We start from the raw sequence: 22,426 nt of genomic DNA, 5'->3' as shown, positions 1-22,426 counted from the left end.
TAAACAAAGCCTGACTATTATAACTCCAATAAGTGATCATTGCTATCTGGACTTTTAAAAAACAGCCTTTTAAACCTTTGAAATAGGCACATCATGCAGCTCGATCTGTAATCAGTGCGAAGGGCACGACCCAGAGTGCAGGAATGTGCAGTCATGTGAGTCGATTTTGGTGCTGCCCAAGTAGAAAATATTCTGAAAAAGCATCTCTCTGACCATGACCGCTTGCAACCACCCACCTTAGAAATTCACGGGAACTCCTCCTAGTGACCAAAAATCATGCTACGGAATATCAAAATCTCACTCACACTAGCCGGAAGAGCTTTGCGCAAGAAAGAATTCGGCCATGTGACAATTAGCAGAATTCGTCCAAAACTCTGCGTTACAAGAGTAACGTAGAGTCGCCAAATGCCACCAGTTCAGTGATTGGAACAAAAGGTTATGCCTGGGCCTCATTAAAACACTGACATAGCTCTATAGGATCAAAGCTGGTGTTCTACAGATAGCACAATGACCTCGGCAACACTCAACCAACATTGCACTTGCACAGCAATTCACAAACACATATCCATTCCACCTCTGACAGGTGCATTCATCATGTGATTCTCTCTGCACTGGGCACACTCCTCATAACCTGTGAACATATGACATGGACATTACTCACGGATAGTTAAATCAGCTGCATTATCTCCTTACGATTTCTTATTGTTATTTATCCTGTGATAGGATGACTAAACAAACTGTAGGCTCTGGTGTTATCACAGGGACAGCAGTCAGGAACAGGCAGATATCACTTCTCGCTCTGCTGCAAGTACATTCACCTCTTGAGCTGTACTGTGGCCAGATTGAGCCCTATAGAGAGAAGATGGCGGAAGAATTTAGTAAGGTGAGGACAGCCTTTTGAGAGTTCCTGTACTAAAGGCATGAAAATGTGTGAAGAGGAACCGATTGGGGAAAGGAAGATCTGCCCCTCTCAGAGCTGAGCTATAAGAGGCTGAGCATTTGCACCTCTGCGTCTGACAATGTGTGACAAATCAACAAGAAAACAGAACTGTGACTAAATAATTCAAAGAGAATATGGAGTGAAGAGGCTTGAGCCTCGGTATCTGAAACTACCACTCTCAGATCAACTCAGACAGCCAGAGAAGAACCCTGTCCTGGTCAGAAGAGAGGAGAATGTCTGGACCAATGGCAGCTCTCCTTATCCTGCCGCTGATGCTACACACAGCCACAGGTAAAAGAAGGAAAGCATCACTGCTTGTTCAGACGGACTGTGGGGAATGGTGGGGCTTAATGGTTTTCTGGTTTACAATTCATTGTAGTCATGTTTGCCCAAAAAACATCACCACCCGAAATCCAACCCACCATACAGCTGATCGTTGGTTGATCTACAACCAGTGTAGTCATTCCTGCTGCAGCATTTATGTAGGTCTGCGAGTCAGGGCGTCCATTAACTTTACAAGCATCTCTCCCAGAAAACTAAATCCTCAACCAACCTCCTTGTCATCTCTGTGGGTAAGTGTGATGTGCTGCTCATCTGCATTCGCCCATTGAAGAAAATCGCCCTTCCCAGCTTGGATCTCCGGCGCCCAAGGCACCTTCCATTGGATGGCAATTCATCATCGCGCCAGAACAACCCAAGCGTCAGCATCAGGGCTGGCATTTTCAGTATGCTACTCCGCAGGAGTGCTCCCAGCATGCCAAGTTTCACCGTTCCCATCCAGGTAACTCCAACCACATGAGATAGTAGAGTGACTACTTCTCTTCAAAAGTCCATGAACCGGGTGAAGGAGCATGTCATATGTAAAAAGTCTGCCAAAGGCTGGCCGCACCGGCTGTACTTGGCCACAGTTGTGGGAAATATTTTAGGGAGATTCTTAGGGGTGTTATAGGTTTGATGCAGAAAGTTAAACAGAATAAGTTTGAAATGGCCGTTGTGCCGGACTTGCACACCTACCCTGCCACGCTGTACCTGGCAAATCATCCAGGCAATCTGCGTGTCACCTATCCAGGTGTCGGACTGGCCGCAGTGGGCATCGGGTGTTTCCCCGGGAGGCTGGAAGGGTGAGGCTGGTTTTGCAGCAGTGGGGGCCAGTTTTGCAGTCACGCTGCAATATCGGCCACCCAGTAACAAAAGCAGCGTTGCTTCATGCTTGCGCCTCCTTCCCCTAGGGGCTGGTCTAACAAAACTGCCAGGACTGCTTTGAGGTCCTAGTTTGGCCCTGTCCAGGGCACATGTTGTCTCCCCCCTTTATCTGCGAGCAGGGCCACCAGCAGGTGTGTAGTGAGTCTCCTGAAGCCTTCTAAACCCACCAGCTGTGTCATCACGGCATGATCCAGCGGCTCCTCCAGGAATGAGGTCCACAGGCCTCACTGTATAAGACAGCCGACTATATGCAGGAATTGTCCCGAGCCCTCCCCAAACCGCTTTTGACCCTGCTCAAAGGAGAGGAACCGCTTGTTAAGATAGAGATTCACTCTGTTCATGTAGCCTCCCTCCCTTCATCTCACAAAGGACATATCCTACAGGAGGGTGGAGAACTGCCTCAGGGCCCATAGGGGCCAAATGGTGAAGCAGGCACCGGCTTATGGGCCCCACTCCTTTCTGGGGCCCACGACAATGGTTTAAAATAATATTGATTTGATCTTGAAAGAAAATTAAAATCAAACTTTCCTAAATATTGTTTCCAAAAGATAGAAAAAAATTAATCAACTCAAAGAAAAGAAAACTTTACATTAAAGACTCTATAGAGAAAATGCTGTATTAATGTAATGTACCCAAAACAACTTAAAGTACATAAACCAGAGACATCAGATTCACATAACAGTTAGTCTCTTAAATGCTCATCTTCTTGCAGCTGACAGTTTGTAAAAAAATCTGGGGCCTTATTTATGAGAAGTGACGCATCGCTGCGTGAAAGCAGCGATGCGTCACTTCTCAGTGTGCCCTCCTTGCAACATGATTGATGCGTCATATTTACTGTATGACGCATCATGTCGCAAGGAGTTACAGATACGTCAGTATTTCTGACTTATCTGTATGGCGCAAAAGTGACGCATTGCTGGAGTGTGTCACAAAAGTGATGCAACTCCAGCAATGTGTCCTTTCACATGGGGCAAGCCCCATATGAAAGGGCCTGCGTCAGACTTACGCCTGCTGTGAGGCAGGCGTAAGAAATTGACGCATTTGCGTCCTAGAAGTGGCACTGTGAAATCTTATAGATTTCACTGCGTCACTTCTATGACCCTTTCTTGCATAAGAACACCTCCCCCCTGCATACATTATACCTGGCACAGGTATTATGTAGTGCAGGGGTTTACAAAGTGACGCATCTACCTAGATGCGTCTCATTGTAAATATGGTGCAACAAGGCACATTTTTTACGCCACTGGTGCGTCACAAAAAGTAACGCACCGGCGGCCTAAAAGTGACGCACGTCCTCATAAATGAGCCCCCTGGTGCATTGGGTACTAGGAGATAATTTGTGAGAGGGCCCCGAAATTTCGACAGCCTAGGGGCCTCGAAAGGGTTTAATCCGGCATTGAGCTTATATGTAAGATGCTCTTCACAGGATCATAGCCATCACTCTATGCCACACACAGCTTCCTGTTGCAGTAATTATCTGAGGAGTTCCGAAATTTTTCCCCCATCATGAGTATGTCCAGTAGGGTATGAGGGTCATGTGTGCCCGGCGGCAGAGTTTTTTCCTAAATCGGGTCCTGATCGAGGCATTGCGCCACATATTGTAGTTGTGTAGTTGCATAGTATAAGAGGAGATCTGGTAGCCCTAGGCCCCCGTCCTTCCAAGGAAGCTTCAGTGTGTCCATTTGTACCCGGCTCCGGCTGCTCACCCACACCAATGTCTCCAGCATCTTATCCGACTGCGCTAATGTGGAAGGTAGGGCCCAGCACATTACATTCTGTAGTAGGTATAGGCAGCGTGGCAAGAACACCATTTTAGCTACAGAGATTTGTCCTATCATGGAGACCGGGAGAGTTTTCCAGAAATCGACAGACCAAGTCAGTTTCCCCAGCATCCTTCTAACCTTAAGGTCAAAATGAGTCGCAGGGCATTGGAAGGTGTCTCACTCACGCTTGCAGGCTTGTTTTCACTCAGCTTGATAGAGGAAGGGGAAGGCTTATAGTTCAGCTTCTGAGTTGTAGATGAGTGCTGGGCTTGCCGAGCACCGTCTATACCACGTGGCATCTCTGGCGCTTGTTCCATTAACAGAGGGGGTATTTTGGCTGCTTGTTCAGTTCTGGAAAAACACATGCTTTCTTGGTTGTGGTCCTTGTACGAGAGGAGGTCTCAAACATACAGTTTTGAATCCTACAAGGCAGAAATGGTGTAGTGGCTGTAAATGTGGACCCCCAAGGATTCTCACACACATGGTCCGCATTGCACTGCAGTTTGCATTCACACACTCTTCATTAGTAGTTCACCATGATGGCATCATTGGTCCCTTTACATTCCACAGCTCCACAGTTCACTCTATGTCACCATCTTGGGGGAGCTGGGCCAGGGCCGGCTCTAGGCTCACGGAGGCCCTGAGCAGGGAGTGTAGGTAGGGGGCCCGAGGCCGCCAAATCCCTGCTAGGGGCCGCCACGCAAATATGTATCTAAGGATATATATTGGCGTGGCGGCCCCTGGGGTTTGGCGGCCCTGTGCAGGTGCACAGCTTGCACATGCCTTAGGCCGGCCCTGGCTCGGCATTCTCCATACATGCCAACATTTTGAGGCTGGTAAGGGGATGATTTCGAAAAAGAAATGGGGGAATAACCTTGTTTGCGAATAGATACAGGCAACCTCAGTGATGGGTGGAATCATAGCATTTGCAAAGCATGGGCCATACACACACATTGAGACAATCACAATTAGTATTGCAAAACATATACTCTTAATCTAAATAAACATAAGGGACCTTGTTTTTCCTAAGCCTCGAGCCAGGTCTTCCACAGACTAGGTCAAAGAGAAACTGTGGGTCAGATTATGTGAACAGCGGTCCATTAGCCCGCCTACCCATGGTGGCGGTCTAATGACCGCTACACTGCGGGACCAGCCGCAGTATTACAACTGCAGCGGTCGGATCGCAACAAGACCACTAGCATTACTGGGATCGAGGATTCCACGGCCGGCTGTCTTTCACCAGCAGGAAAATGCTGGCAGTGCTGTAGCCACATGTATCCCTCCCTGGATTTGCGCCCTCCCTTCCTGCATGGTTTGGCACATATGCCACACCCTGCAGGAAGCTGCAGTTGGTATCAGTATGCATGATAGGCTTTTCTATGAGCCTAGCAGACAGCCGCCATCAGACCGCCGCAGGACCGCTTGCCAGACCATGATTTATTTTTTAATTGTTATTTTCCAGTTTACATAATTTTAAAAGATACATACATGCAAATCTGTTCACTAGTGATTACAATGTCACTGTCGCATAAGAAAACATTTACAATTTAGAACTGCAATAGGTACTATGCCTGACAAGGCTGGTACGAATAATAAAGTAATGCAATAACGTGGTCATTCCAGAGGCCATCCCCTGCCTCCAACCATCGTTGTCCCCGGCGCCGTAAGTATCCCAACATAGTAAACAGCAAGGACTGGCCGTTCGGGACATGCCATTTCTGTTGAGTGTTAACTGTTACTAAGATAGCCCAAACTATTGACATTTGTTATCCCACTCCCTCCTGAACAATACCATTTTTCATTGAGATTGGAGACCCGCCATAGATCCTCCACTTAGGAACGATATGGGCCCCATTTGTCTTTAGAATCGGTGGAACTGGGCATTATGCCAGCATAGATACCGGTATTTACATTACAATAGGCTAAACTGTTCAGCCAACTCTGTACTTTAGGTGTGATTTTTCTGCCCCAATGTATTGCAACCTCTCTTTTTGGCAGTAGAAGACCCAGTGATGCGAACCGTCTGACCTCTCTGGGGAAGTTTACCGTGTATCCCAATAGGGCCACTTCCTGAGTTGGAATGAGGGGCAAGTTAATCATTTTGCCTAGAGTGTAGTGAATGCGTTCCCAGTAGGACTGTAGCAGAGGACATGTCCATGCTAGATGAGCCAAATCAGCATGGGGTGCAGCGCATTTCTGGCAAGTTTGTTGTCTGGATGGATCTATCCTGTGTGCTTTAGCCGGGGTGAAGTAAACGTGGCGTAAACATTTTAAATGAAGACGTTTGTGCTTGCTGTTGAGTGAGACTTCTTTTGTGACTGCACACTTAGCCCACTGATCATCGGTTAACGGGCGACCCAAGTCTATTTCCAAGTAATTGCGGACTTTGTTGTCACTTACGGGCCTCATGTTAGCACATGCTTTGCAAATTTAGAAATTAGATGCGCACTGTGTGTGTATGTCATGGGGGTCCCTAGGGATGCCCTTTGGCAGGACAGTGGATAACCGCTCCGGCAGAACTAAGTTAGCTTCAGGCCTAAGAAACTGTATCCTGGCATCAGGGTGAAACGATGCATGGGCATAGCAGCATTGGGCCACCAGGTAGTACAATTGTAGTTCCAGTACGCCGCACCCTCCTCTGTCTTATGGCAGTGTGAGCACAGGCCACCAAACACGTGGCTGTTTCCCATCCCAGACCAATCGCCTAAGGTGTGTGCGCAATGTCCGAAAAACCCCATTAGTGAGGGGTTTGGGGATATTATTAAATAGGTATAAGAATTTGAGAAGTACCACCATCTTTACAATTGCCACTCGGCCCGCTATCTACAAGGGCAATCGCAGCCATCTTTCCACCCATGTCTCAAGTGTGCTGATGTCGTGCCCATAGTTTAAGCGAATGATTTGTGTATTGTCTAGATGGATGTGGATACCCAGGTATTTGACCGAGTCCATGCACCATTCAAGTGGATATTCGCACTCCCATGGCTTCGTGCTCGAAGTTAAAGGAAAAATTACTGACGTGCCAATTGATGCCTAGTCCAGAGAAATGTCCAAATCTGAGTATCTCTCTAATGAGAGGTTCTAAATTTATCTGGGGTTCCCAGACATATAGGATTATGTCATTCGCGTAGAGCGAAACCAGGAGAGGACCAGTGTTATATCGTAACCTCCGCTGCAGATATCACTCCTGAAAGTGGCGTATCATCAGATCCATAACCAGGATGAACAAGAGAGGGGACAGGGGTAGCTTGAAGGGTCGTGAGAGGGTGCTGTTCAAGCGGAGTCTTGCAGTGGGTTTGCTGTATAATATGGGAGTGGTAGCAATAAATGCCACAGGCATGCCCATACGGCGCATCACTGAAATAAAAAAAAGCCACTCCAAGGAGTCAAAGGCCTTCTCTGCATCTAGAAGGATTGCAGCAGCAAGGACCTCTGGATCAATCCTGTGAAGGACTTCAAATAATGTCCTGAGATTAAACAAGGTGGACCGATGGTGTATGAAGCCAGATTGGGCTGGAGATATTATAAACTCCATTAATTGAGACAGGCGATTAGCGATAGCCTTGGCTAAGATTTTATAGTCTAAATTTAGAAGGTACAGAGGTCTGTATGATCCGCACAGAGATGTATCTTTGCCAGGTTTGGGGAGCAGGATTATAACTGCCTTGCGAAGTGTGGGGGGAAGCACTTGTTTCTCTAAGGCCTCCGTGTATACCTCGATCAGCTGCGGTGCAAGCAGGTCTTGTATTCCTTAAAAAAGTCAAACATGAAGCCATCTCACCCAGGGGCTGTGGAGCCACGAAGGGTGTCAATGGCTCCATTTACGTCTGCTACAGAAATAGGTTCAGCTAAAAAATCTTGCATGTGTTTTTCAAGGTACATTAGTGAGATCTCAGACAGGTAGTTTTCGGGTGCTGTGTGGCCACTCCCTATTTTAGTGGTGTATAGTGCAGTGTAATAGTCCAGAAATTCATCTCGAATTTCTGATGTGGTGGTGAGGGTTTGGTTAGTAGCAGAGCGTATCTCAGTGTTATATGGCTTGCTATACGGTGGCCACAGCATCTGCGCCAGCACCTGCCAGGCCGTTCACCCTCTACGTATCGCCCGGCTGTCTGGTATTTGCCCAAGTACAGTACCACCCGGTCTGCAGTATCCCTATATTCAGTCAGGAGGGGCAAGCGCTGTCCCTTGCAGCAGAATTTGAAGAATGCAGAGAGGCATAATCTAGCGCCGCGAGGTCACGCTCAATGCGCAGTAACATTTTACGGAGATCCTTGAGTACCTTGTTTGGCAATACAAATACCCCTGATGACTGCCTTAAAACCTACCCATAGGATAGCCCAGGACTCCACTGAGTCAGTGTTAATAGAAAAGTAGTCCTCAATGGCTTCGTGTATTTCCATCTTAAAAAGGTAGTCGTGTAGAGCGCGGCTCAGGAAGCGCCATTGCTGTTAAAATCCCTCAAGATGAGGGACTTTCAAGTAGAGCACTACCGGGGAGTGGTCAAAATATGTCAGAGGGAGAGTCTCAAGCATGCGAAACCAGCCTGCAACGTCAGGGAAAAGTAGCCAAAAATCAATTCTAGTCCAGGTGTTATGCTGGCCGGAATAATGTGTGTAATCTGTAAGGGTGGGATTGTGCTCACGCCAAATATCTAAAAGCGAAAACTGTTCACAGAGTTCTAAGAGGGCGGGATGTGACCGTGGTTTAGTGTCAGGAGACACGGAATTGCTATCCAGCCTGGGGTTACGTAGCAAGTTAAAGTCCCCTCCCACTAATAGTAACGGTGGCTCCAACTTCACCAGCTGGGTCTTCAAATTGTGAAAGAAATCAGGGGGGGGTCCGTGTTCGGGGCATACACACACACCAGGGCAGCGCTATAACCCACCAGAGATTCCGTGACAATGATGTATCTACCCTTGGCATCCCGCACAACAGCACCAAGACTACAGGGGACCCTTTTGTGGATGAGAATGGCTGTTCCCCTGGCATAGCTGCTATAATTGGCGAAGTATCTATGTGCACCACTGCCAGACCATGATTTAACTCCTAATCTGGCAAGCAGTAACACCACGGCTTTGGCGGTCCTACAGCGGACGGCGCCTTGCACCATCCACTGTAGGACCATCAAACTGGTAAACTGGCCCTTGGTCCTTGAGACTGCAAGACGGGGAGACCAATGGAGAATCTCCTGACTGAAAGTGAACCAAATTTGTGTTGTTTAGGAATGCTAATTGCAATTCAGGGAGTCCCAATGCTTAAGGGACTGTTGACAAAAAGCAAAAAGACATAGGAACCTTCATGGGCAAAAGAGAAAATGCAAAATTAGCACTGAGGCACAGGTCAATTGGAGGCTTTCATCCCTACAGCATGTATGTCAGAAAAAAACTAAAACAGAAATGTAGTCATATTCGAGTAAACTGGCCAGATGGCAAATCTGGTAAGCTAAAGGTGAGCATGTGTTCTATAAATTGTGAGCCAAAACATGTTGAATAAGAAACTACATTTTTGGATCTCATTAAAGATTGATCCCTTTTTGACCATCATCACAAAACTTCTACGACACATTCGGAAATGGACATTTCTTTTCCTTGAAAAGTTTGGTGAGAACTATGTAGAAGAGGCCTACCTATTAGGTCTCTTGGAAAATCTTCACAGATCAAATGTAAGATGTAATCATATTTAATAAGTCAACATTTTGTTTAGAACCCTAACAGGGCTTACTGGGCTTTCTTTTCTGGGGCAAATGAAATTTGAGTATGGTTTTAATATTTACCTGTTTATTTCCAAACCACATTTGTGGATCACTTAGTACCCTTCTTGTCTGTGCTTTGATGCAGCGGGGACAGGTGTGGAGCAAGGTCATCTGGAGATCCCTAAACTATGTCAACAAGGCCCTCAATACTGGTGCCAGAGTGACGAGACAGCCTCATTATGCATGAAAGAAGATTTCTGCATGGAGCTCTGGCAGAATGCTCCTGCCGAGGTAAGAGTTTCCAAAAAAGATTATCTCCTAGAAAAAAAATTCTGTTGGTACTTGGGTTGACTTTAAAGGATGCAGAAAAATGGGACAGGGATCATCTTTTCTGATCTTTAGGTCCGGCCTAGAGAAGGCTTTAGCTATATGTCAGATTATTTTAATTAATACAAAATAATGATACACACTAGTGATCCTCCCATCATGCTGGCTTACCTCACAGCGCTGTAGGAAACCAAGGTCACAGTGGCTGAGCCTTCAAGCAAATGGAATATGACACTGGCAAAGCAAACTCCATCCAGTTTAGGAAGCACCATCACAATCATAAGCGCAACACACTCCTCTTGGTAGCAGTACGGGAATTGGCGGCAGCGAGCCATTCTTTTTAAAAAAAATTTTTTTTTATTGAAGTTGTATTCAGAATTATACAGCACAAATCATAAAGTAAAAATATCGCAGCAAAGTATAATTACATTCATTTTCAATTTAGTGTAATATCAAACCAATTTACTCAAAATAACACCCCCAAATTTGATCGAATTTTCTAATACACCCAACTCTTTGAGCGTACATCAGTTCGCTTTTCCTAACCCTTTTAATTTTTTCCAACCATTCCTGCAACGTCGGAACATAGTTTGAAAGCCAATTCTGCAATAATAAAGATCTAGCAACGGCCATTATAATGTAAATCAATTTTGCCAAATGACTTAACGATGTACATTCAGGATCATAACCGAACAATAACATTGTTGCATTGCATGGAACTGATAACATACAACATGTTTTTAAAAAATCAATAATTTCTTCCCAAAAATGCTTAATTTTAGGACAAAACGCCATAATATGTGACCAATTAGCTTGTTCGCAATTACAATGTCTAAAACAAACAGCAGACGCATTGTTATACATTTTAGCAATTATTACTGGTGTACGATATAATAGCCATTTGCTAAAATACAGCATCCTGGCGCCAATTGGCGCCACGCAATACACAGAAATTAAACTTATTAATAGTTTTCCATATTTCCGATGACAATATTACATTTTCCTGAGTGTACCATTTACGGATAGCTTTAGAAGTCAGCTCTACCTCCCGACTTTGTATCAGACACTGTTTCCATGCTCTAGGTTTCTTCTCCGAATTATTAACAAAAACATCTAATACAAGAGTAGAAGTATAATTTGAAATAGTGCCGGGATCTAATTGCACCAACATAGGATAAATTAAATTAGTATAGGAGCCAATTAGCAAAAAATTGCCAAGAATTCGACCTGACATCTCATTGATAGTGAGCCAAGTCCCGCTGACCAAAAAATCAGCTAATGTTTTAAACCCTACCCGGCCCCAATTTTCTATTACAATGGGATCGATTTTAATCCTTAAAAAGGAAAACACGTCAATTAAAGGAGTTAGTAAATGAAAGGGAGGAAGTGAATATCTCTTGAGCATCGCAGTACGTCGTTTAAAAAAACAATTTAGGATCTTATACCGCACATATTTGGGTGATTTCGGCACACACAGAGGGGATGGAATTTGAATTTCTAAACATATCAAATCAATTTTTTTTTTATAAAAAACCAGTTGCTGCATTTATATTCTTAAATCTCTCTAAGTACTGCTCAAAATAAGCATAGTAATAATCTTTCAAATTTGGTAAGGAAAGACCGCCATATTCAGCTTCTGCATTTAAAGTCCGTATGTCTAATCTGGGTGTTTTTTTCGCCCAAATAAATTTGGAAAACATAGATTCTATTTTAGAAAAAAAAGTACCAGGCAAATTGACTGGAATTGATGCAAATAAAAATTTGAAAAGAGGAAGGATTGATATTTTAATTAAATTGATACGGCCAAGAATAGTTAAAGGCAGGGGGTCCCAACGAGCAAACATTGATTGAACTTTTTTCATTAATGGAGCGAAGTTGAGTGTATATAAATCCAGAATATTGGAAGAGAACTGAATCCCCAAATATCTTTTTGGTTTTGAGTTAATACAACCTTGCAAATCTTTATGTAATACTGGGTCTGCACCCCCACAGACCAAAATTTCAGTCTTTTTTTTTATTAATTCGATAACCACCCAGAGATTCAAACTCTTCAAAAAATTGAAAAATATATGTCTGTGATTCCAAATTAGGTTTAATAAGTAACATAATATCATCTGCATAGAGTTTAATTTTGGCCATGGAGGTAACTGGTGATGTAATCTGAAAACAATTCCTGATAGCAATAGTTAACGGTTCGATAAAAAAAGCAAAAAGAATGGGTGATAAAGGGCAGCCTTGCCTAGTGCCATGTTGTACTACGATTGAGCCTGCTGATGATTTATTAATAATTATGTTTGCACTAGCGCCCACGTACAAATTCTTTATAAAAATTAATGATGCGTTGAGAAATGGCAAACTTAGATAAAATAAGGAAAAGAGTGTCCCATACCACTAAATCAAAAGCTTTCTCTGCATCTAAAAGTAAAACCAAGGCCTGTATCCCACGTGTTTCAAAGTAATCTAATGCTTCAACTAAAAAGTGTGTATTAGTAAATAATTGTCTGCCTGTTATAAAACCGTTTTGATCGGGATGGATCAAATCAGCCGTATAATTATTAAGACGGAGTGAGAGCAGCTTAGTAGTTATTTTATAATCTGAGTTTATTAAAGTAATTGGCCTGTAAGAGTTCGGATCTTTGGATTCTTTCCCTTTTTTAAGAAACTAATAACTGTACCTTCATGGAAGGATTCCGGGGCTTGCCCTCCTTCCAGCATTGAATTCAATAATAACAAAAATAAGTCACTAAAGGAACTAAGAAAAACTTTTAAGAATTCTGAAGGGAAACCATCGGGACCACAAGCTTTACCTAATGGAAGGTTTTTTTACAACTTCTTCCAATTCTGCTTTAGCAAAAGGTCTTTGCATATACCGCTGATCTTCGAGGGATAAACTTGGAATTTCATGTCGGTCTAAAAACTCTGACAATTTTTGATGATCAAAAATATGTTTTATAGAGTAAATACTATCATAATGTTTAAGTATAATAGTATTTATTTCAGCCTGGTCAAATGTATTGATATGAGTAAGAGGGTCTTTTAGGGAATGAATCAGGTTTGAAGCCGCCTGCTCTTTTACTTGCCAGGCTAAAAATTTCCCTGAGAAGTTGCTCTCTTCATACACTTTTTGTGATTGTTTCCGAAAGACCATTTCACTTTGTTCATAGTAATGAGCGCTAAGCGCTTGTTTAGCTTCCCTCAATTGATTTACAACTGCATAATTTGGTTGACGATGATGGCTTATTGTTAAGTCCTGAATTTTTTGAAGCAAAGAGTTCCTTGTACTTTTCACAACATACCACTCAGCCGCATCTTTACTAATAAGAATCCCCCGTATAAAAACATTTAACGAATCCCAGATAACATGAAGAGGGGCCGTACCTATATTCCGGTTAATGTATTCCGCTATCTCCAACTTTAATGCTGATATACAATTCATATCCTGTAAATAAATGTTATTAAACATCCATCTTTTCGAAACCTTAGTAATCTCCGCCTAATCGAAATTGATCACCACCATGGCATGGTCTGAAAAGCCATTATGGTAGAATTTCTGAGAGCTAAATGTAAGCTGTCTAGAAGTTAGAAAAAAATCTATACGAGATGAAAATTTAAACCTTCCTGATCAGCAAGTATACTCCATTTTTCGAGGGTTTCTCACACACCATAGGTCACACAAACCAAGTAAAACTATATCATTTAGAATAGTCTTAAGAGATCTAGGCTTAGGCTGCCTCTTACGAAATGATGTTGAGTCTAAATTAGGGTTCATAAGTAAATTGAAATCGCCACCTATAATGATATCTCCACCTACCAATAGCAGAGATTGAAATAGAACATCATAAATCTGGGGATTATCCTCTATAGGGGCATAGAAGCAAACTAAAGTAATTAACGAATGATGGTTTTTAACTTTACATGAAACCCAGCACCAACTACCTGAAGAATCATTTTCAGTCTGGACTATCTCAATCTCTAAATTTTTATTTAAAAATAGAGCGACCCCTCGTTGTGAACCCATAGCGCACGAGAAGCCCCGGAAAGAGGCCCACGTTTTAAACATCTTAACATCCTCTTTTTTAGAAACAGCAATATGAGTCTCCTGTAACATAATCACTGTTGGATTTTCAGTTCTAATCCAGGACTCTATTGCACGCATTTTTCTAGCGTTATTCAGACCATTCACATTAAAGGATATCAATTTCAACCCTGTATTAAATGACATGCTGCATAATCAATTGCAGAAAGAAATACAAAAGTTTTAATCTCAAAAAGACTTAAATTACGCATATATATGCCAAAGTATCGACCAGAGTACCGAAAATGTAAATTCTTACCACATACAGATCTACTGAAAACAACCCCAATTTTTCCATTTTTTCCCCCACCTCCCCTTCACCCGTGGCCCTCCTCCTACTACTCTCCCCCACGCATGCCACTGGGTCTTGCCCCCAACCATAGAGGTGTCTTGGAGTAACACCCCGTATCCTGCCCAGCTCTCCCCCTCCCGCTCCCTCACCCCTCCACTAAATCCACCATATCTGTAGCCATGATATGACCGTCATCTGAAACAAAAAAAACAACAGAGAAAAATACAAGCCAAAAGTGTGTTAGGAAAACACAAAGTTAGCCTACAACATCTATCCAGTTGACATTTGGCTGAGCAAATCATTAGCTTCATCAATATCTGTTAACAAGTGGAATTTGCCTTTAATCAGCACATTTAATTTCGATTGTTGTGCTATAGAGGCTTGTGCCCCTTTAGCTTTAAACAGGTGCAAAATTTTCACAAACTCCTTTCTGCGCTTCGCAGCGGCAGCAGACATGTCGGAAAAGATCCGGAATTTTGTAGTAGCATTTGCTGCGAATTGACCCTGTTTTATGGCCCTTGACAGAATTGTCTCTTTAACTCGAAAGTCAGCGAAATTAACCAGAATAGTACGGGGAAAAGGGGAGTTCGGAAATGGCTGAGCGGGCACACGATGAGCTCGGGTGATTGTCAAATCACCTTTAAATTCTGGAATGACTTTGTGCGATATAAAAGAAGTGACCCATTGAACCATATCCGAACCCTCAATTTTCTCTGGAACCCCTACTATTCGCAGATTTGATCTACGATTGTAATTCTCCAACTCATCAAGCTTGGATTCCAAGGCCTTGGATGATTTATAAACATCTTTAACGTCCTTTTGAAGTTTGGGGATTTCATCCTCTAAACTTCAAATTCCGGCTTCAGCCTCCTGAAGACGAGGTGGGAAAGAAGTAACAATATCCTCAATTTTGTCCAGACGATTTTGAATCCCTGCCAGTTCTGCCTGTTCTGCCTCCTGAGACTGTTTAACTTCACGAATTTCATCCAAAATTAGGTTAAGCATGTCTTTAACTGATAATTGCAACGTATCTAAACCCGTTGTCCGATTAGTCTCAGTATTCAAAGTATTCAAAGACAAGATGGAGCTCACCATATCCGCCTGTTCCTCCCCTACTTGCATTTCATAACTTGCGGCCTGGTCCACCTGGCTATCAGCTCCATCTTTTAAATTAGTGACTACTATTGCAACGGGAGCCATGCTGGGATCTTGGGTGAGCTAAACCAGGATTAGGCTGGGTGGAAACAGAACAGCTCGATGTAAGCGAGCCATTCTATACACGGACGATTACAACACACATAACAAAACTATATGCTTAAAATCAGCACATTAACCACACCCACACAACTCAATGAGACAGAATCCTCAACACTTGAGTGTGAATGTTCTTGAACTCCTACAGTGATGCAAGTGTATGAGGAAGAAAATGGACCAACTATACAAGCAAATCTGTTGCGAACCCCACTTCTCAAGGGAGGAATGAGACACAGCATATGCTCTTCAGAGAATAGGAGAATGGATAGGTGTCTCTCGTGTTTCACCACAAGTTACTCTCATACAGATAAGAAATGTTAGGAGTGAGACAGCCCTGAGAGTAACTCTTATCTACAGGGAAGCATTGTATATAGATATGGATCCCCATTCTGGCACCTGGAGACAGTAGAAATGCACAGTTGTTGAGATTTCACTTAAAAGGTTATTTATTATGCACAATTCGTACAAAAAGTTTATGTATCAGAATGGCTGTAATTATCATGATAATCTCAGTAGTCATGTTACGAAACAAGGTGAATATGAGAAATACTTCAAACATTGAACACTCCTGCTCTCTTCATTCGATCAGTCTAGTCCCTACCTAATATTTACATACATGGATCACTGACAGAATATCGAGAAGCAAAATATCGACCTGGCAAAATATTGATGACAAAATATAGAAAGCCAGAATATCAAAACCCTATCTACAAACAGGTAAGTACAAACATATCGAATCCAAAATATCGTAAATAATATAGTTTGTAAAAATATTGAATGTTTTAAATGTTTTAATAGTAATGTAAAATGATAAAATAATGAATATAATTAAGTAAAATATACTTAAAAATACTTAAATAACCTTAAAATGAATAAATAATGAATGTAAAAAAATTATATATTGTTTTATTTTTTAATACATATATGTTAACTTAATAATATTAAAAAATATTAATTCATGTTAGCATAGGTTAGCGGGAGGGCAACATTTACTATTCCCACTCCAGTCAGTGCAACAGTAGGAAAAGTGACGGATAGTGGGAGGGTAAAAATTACTATTCCCACTCCAGTGAGTGCAACAGTAGGGAAAGTGTTGGATAGCGTAGGGGTAAAAATTACTATTCCCACTCCAGTGAGTACAACTGTAGGGAAAGTGTTGGATAGCGTAGGGGTTAAAATTAATACTCCCACTCCAGTGAGTGCATCAGTAGGGAAAGCGTTGGATAGTGGGAGGGTAAGAATTACTATTCCCACTCCCGTGAGTGCATCGGGAGGGAAAGCGTTGGATCGCGGGAGGGTAAAAATTACTATTCCCACTCCAGTGAGTGCAACTATAGGGAACGCGTTGGATAGAAGGAGGGTAAAAATTACTATTCCCACTCCAGTGAGTGCAACAGTAGGGAAAGTGTTGGATAGCGTAGGGGTTAAAATTACTATTCCCACTCCAGAGAGTGCAACAGTAGGGAAAGCGTTGGGTAGCGGGAGGGTAAAAATTACGATCCCCAATACAGTGAGTGCAACAGTAGGGAAAGTGTTGGATAGCGTAGGGGTAAACATTACTATTCCCACTCCAGAGAGTGTAACAGTAGGGAAAGTGTTGGATAGTGTAGGGGTAAAAATGACTATTCCCACTCCAGTGAGTGCAACAGTAGCGAAAGTGTTGGATAGCGTTGGGGTAAAAATTACTATTCCCACTCCGGTGAGTACAACTGTAGGGAAAGTGTTGGATAGCGTATGGGTTAAAATTAATACTCCCACTCCAGTGAGTGCATCAGTAGGGAAAGCGATGGTTAGTGGGAGGGTAAAAATTACTATTCCCACTCCCGTGAGTGCAACTGTAGGGAACGCTTTGGATAGGAGGAGGGTAAAGATTACTATTCCCACTCCAGTGAGTGCAACAGTAGGGAAAGTGTTTGATAGCTTAGGGGTTAAAATTAGTATCCCCACTCCAGTGAGTGCAACAGTAGGGAAAGTGTTGGATAGCGTGGGGGTAAAAATTACTATTCCCACTCCAGAGAGTGCAACAGTAGGGAAACCGTTGGATAGCGGGAGGGTAAAAATTACGATCCCCAATACAGTGAGTGCAACAGTAGGGAAAGTGTTGGATAGCGTAGGGGTAAAAATTACTATTCCCACTCCAGAGAGTGTAACAGTAGGGAAAGTGTTGGATAGCGTAGGGGTAAAAATTACTATTCCCACTCCAGTGAGTGCAACAGTAGGGAAAGTAATGATTTAATATATAAATAAAAATAAATTAATTATCAATACCAATAAAAAATTAATTACCAATTACAAAATATTTAATAATGAATTATTTATAAATACCAATTAATATTATCTATTAAAAATTAATTACCTATTATTAATTAATTAAAACCAAATTAATTTTCAATTGCAAGAATTAATAAAACAATTAATTGTTAATTAACAGTAAATTAATTACCAATTCACAAAAATAATTACAATAATTAATAAATTACAATTAAATTACTTCCCACCCTATTCACCAATAACCCCACAACCCGCTCTGAATAATTGATTAATACAATTAATATAATTATCAATTAAACAATGAATAAAGCTTAATTACTGGGGGCGTGGCTTGGCGCCAGCGACGATTCCGCCTAGCAGGGAGCTCTGCCGGAGCGAAGGCCCAAACCCCCTAATATCCAGCACATAATCCTCAGGCAGCGCAATAAAGAGGTGGGAGGACCACGAGGTGTAAGCAGCACCAGGATTTTAAACTCGGAGACTCTAGGACGCCTCCGTTCTCACTGTGTGCCCGGTGCAGGCGACAGCGGCCTGGGGGGACTGGGAGCCTAGTGATGGAGGCTCCCTTCAGACGCCTACGCAAGATCCCGGCTTTGAGGCTGGTGGCGGCGCATGCCCTCGGGGGCGCGGCCGGGCCTTGCTGCTCCCACAAAACCCACCAAAGTGATCGAAGGGGTCACGCAGCGGGCCGCGGCCCCTGTGTATGAGCATAAGTAAGTGATGGGAGACACTGCAGCTTGGAGGCTGGGAGATGCCTCCAACATCATGACGTGACCGGTGCCTGCGGGGACAGCCTGGAGGGCATGTGGGCCTGAACACGGTCCCCCCTATCTGCCGCATATGTGACGGCTCATAACTGAGGACTGCGGGGGAGCCCCGCTACATTGAAAGGGGGCCGCGAGGTGGGCCGCGGCCCCAAAGGCAGCAGGGGGGGACATTGCCATCTGGCTGCTGGAACCGGCAGGATCTGCAGGTGGCGACTGTGTGGAGGCTGCGATTGAAATCATGTGGGATCTTTGCAGAGTGGCGCCTCGGGGGCACCTGATTGGCAGCCGATCCTGCTTGGACCGTACCACCCACCTGAGCTCCAGAGATCTGCTGCCTGACGGGCCCTTCCCCGGAGGGAGGTGCCCCGGAATATCTAAGGCTTCGGGAGGGTCTGCCAGAGGTGGCTCCCAGTGGCCCACATGCCGGAAGACCCAGGTGCAGAGGCGGTTAAGAGAGTGGGGTTGCCCGTGACTCGACGAGGGAGCTGGGCCTTGCCCAGAAGCGAACCTTGCTGCTGCACGCTGATCTGAACGAGCGCCATCCCCTCCCCACCATGGTGGAAAGGGGCCAACTGAGGACACATCTGATATCCCTCTCTGGCTGACCCAAACGTGGGCTGGGGGGCAGAGGCGGGGAAAGGAGGCCCGGCTGTCGTGTGAACACGCTTGTGATTGGGGAACAAAGGCCCGCGTGCCTGCCAGTAAATATCGCACGGCGACCAGGCCAAGTGCCCGAATAGACTATGGCGGCGTGTGGTACAGTGACACCAGGGTATGGCAGGACGACCTGGGGACTGCTATTAGTACTGGCCTGCGAAACATCCACGAGACGGCATCACAGGACCTCGGGGGAGGCCAGCTGGTGGCGGCCCAGACGACGGAGATCGCAGAATGAAGCCTAAAGGTGCTGCGGTGGCCCAGGTGAACAAGCTCGACAAATATGTGGTCCCGATGACAGCCCCGCAGACCGAGGGAGTGATGGGGGACCAACCTGCACAGGCTGAGCCATCCTTGGCTTCCATTATGGCGGCAATCTAAAATCTAGGGACCACCCTTGAAACAAAAATCGACAAGATGTCCATTGAGATGAACCTTATACGTGCCGATCTCAAAAAGACGTGAGATAAGGCCAGGACCAACAAGACGGACATCCGGAAGCTCCAGGCCTCCTCCAAGAAGCTCGAGCAGAGGGTTAACGAACTCGTACACCAGCACCGCCAGGTAGCCCTGACGCTCAAGGACCAGGAAGGGTGGGCCCAACGGAACAATATTCGCATGGTGGGTGTTCCAGAAGGTTTGGAAGGGCCTAGCATGGACCTATTCCTTGAAGATTTGATCCACAAGTGCCTGAAACAGAAATGGCTTTCTACTATGTTCACCATTGAGAGGGCGCACCGAGCGCCGATCCCCAGGCCCAAGTCGGGAGCTCCACCGAGGACCATCATTGCAGTTGGGAGACCTACAATATGAGAATGCAACGGTCAGATTCTTCCCAGACTTTACGCTTAAAGTGCAAGGGGAACGGTGCTCCTTTGATGGGGTGACGGCGGCGCTTTGGGAGAGGGGCATCAAGTACATGATGTTCTTCCCTGCAAAGCTCAAAATAATTGGCGGCGGGTCCCTCTTCTTCACGGCACCTTCGGAGGTGTAAGATTGGCTCGACAGAGGAGTGTCGCAGGAGTTGGCTACTGCTACCGAGGATGGATGGAGAGAGACGCTAGTGGACTCACATTGCTTGGAGAAACTGCACTCTTGAACCTCTACATGCTGTACTGTAATGTATAAATCTTTTCTGCATTATTAGGGGTCGGGACTTCCCGGGGCGGTACCAACTGGGAGGAAGGTGTACTCTCCCCACCAGAAACGGGCCAGGTAGGGCTAAAAATACTTCCTGACTTTGATTGTTTGCATTCCACGAACGGTCTGGTATGGCCGGCCACAAGACATTGCTACAGACATTTGGTGGGGGGCAGGATGGAACTGTGGGTACCATAGGGGTTTATTCGGAATTGTGTGCATATGCTTGACTAGCTATTAAATGCATGGGGGAATGCGTTCTGCAGCTGGAGTTTCCCCACCTCACAGTTTTTCGGGGGGGAGGGTTCATCTCTCTTTCCTTTTTGGGGCGAAAGGCGCTCTGCTAGTTAACCCCTTGGATGCTAATGACAAGGGTAACTCGTCATGAAGTTTCCATTGATTTCAATGGAAAGTGGTTGTAAATCTTTCCAGGGACTTAGCATCCAAGTGGTTAAGGATGTGGGTTGTTTTAAACCTACGTGGCAGGGAAGCAGGGAGGGGTGAGTTGGGGGGACAGCAGTTACAGGGTTGTTTATTGAAGGTTGGCAATGTTTGGGAGGGAGGGGATGAGGGCTTGAATTGGTCACGCAGGAAATGTACGTGTGTGTTGGTGCGATGTTGCAGGAGCTACAGATTGCATGCTAAGATAGCTTCCAGCGATGGCTACAAGGTGGGATAAGAGTCTTAAAATCCTGAGTTGGAGCATTGGGTGACAAGCTCAAGAGGAGTATAGCTCTTCAATTTGTTAAACGGCACCTCCCAGATGTTGTCCTCTTGCAGGAAACACACCTTATCAACAACACCTGTCACGCACTCAACAGATGGGGGCTATACACTGGCGACGCATGCTGGATTCACTTCGGGGTTCTGCGGGGTGGGCATTCTGTTGCGCCGTAACTTCCCATTTGTCATTGAGCACTCGGAGACAGACCCGCTGGGGAGCTATGCGATGCTCTCGCGGAGGTGGGAGGGGCGCATACTCAACCGGGTGACGGTTTATATCCCCCCAGGTCTCCAGACTCAGTCCTACCATGATTTGGTGAACTTCTCCATTCCCTTCCTGAGGGACAACTTCTTCTGGGTGGGTACTTCAATGCAGTTGTATCAGGAGGACTGGATAGGCACCCGCCCAAAGACCTTATGACGAGGCAAATGTGGCTCTCCAATGTCCTGGACGCATTCGGATTAGTGGACCTCTGCGTATGCGCCACCCTAATCTACAGCATTACAAATTCTTCTCAGGGCCGCATCAAACTTTTTTGAGGATAGATTACATCCTTGCACCTCTGCAGCATGACACTACCATTCGAGAGATTAAACATCTAGCACAGGTATCTGACCAATCTCCTATATGGGCACACCTCACTATTGGGGAAAGGAAAGTAGGCTGTGTTGCACCTATAAACTCCTGGTTCCTTCATAATCCTGAGACCAAGTAGAAGATCACCCGTTCGTGGACCAATACTTCCAAGATAATGTTGGGATGGTGGAATACCCTGTGGTCCTTTGGCAAGTATTTAAAACTGTACTGAGAGGTGAAGCCCTCTCCACAATTTCCGGCCAATGCAAAGAAAAGGAGAAGCAAATGCTTGCCATTAATTTATTTTCTTCGTTTTATTTTGACTTGAAGTGTATTTTGTGCTGTTTTAAAATGTAAATATTGACCAAATGGTGGTAAGCTCCACCCTTTTATGATTTTTTTTTAAATCAAATAAAAATATTATCAATCAATCAAACCCTTGAGAGTGATCTTCTCACTATATAGGGGCAGCGCAAGTTGACGGGAATCCGGGGGCTTTGCATCAAATACAGATCAAAGCGGCTGAATATAAGGCGCTAGCCATTGATGCCGCTAAATATCTAGGAAGAGATAGGGATGGCCGGTTATATGACCAAGGGGACAAAGCGGACAAGCTAATAGCCTGGTTAGAAAATAAGTGGAAAGCGCCGAGGATGGTGTCTGAGCTCCAGACCGCATCGGGCGCCCTCCTCACTGAACCTCGGGATGTAGTTGGCGAGTTTGCAGCACATTTCAAAAACAT

The 22,426-nt window shown here is 44.6% G+C and overlaps 1 protein-coding gene across 1 annotated transcript in view; it reads left to right on the top strand.

Annotated features, from left to right (window-relative positions):
• Positions 1-22,426, top strand: part of LOC144791996 (uncharacterized) — a 125,987-nt gene that overhangs the window by 41,860 nt on the left and 61,701 nt on the right. Inside the window, exon 5 of the mRNA XM_078666864.1 lies at positions 9,747-9,892. Coding sequence (XP_078522990.1) covers positions 9,747-9,892 — 146 coding nt within the window. The remainder of the gene's footprint in view (positions 1-9,746; positions 9,893-22,426) is intronic.

The sequence above is a fragment of the Lissotriton helveticus genome, chromosome 11 (genome assembly GCF_964261635.1).
Source record: "Lissotriton helveticus chromosome 11, aLisHel1.1, whole genome shotgun sequence".
NCBI classification, from domain to species: domain Eukaryota; kingdom Metazoa; phylum Chordata; class Amphibia; order Caudata; family Salamandridae; genus Lissotriton; species Lissotriton helveticus.
Note: the sequence above shows the minus strand (reverse complement) of the source record. Positions and strands in the feature narration are given on the sequence as shown.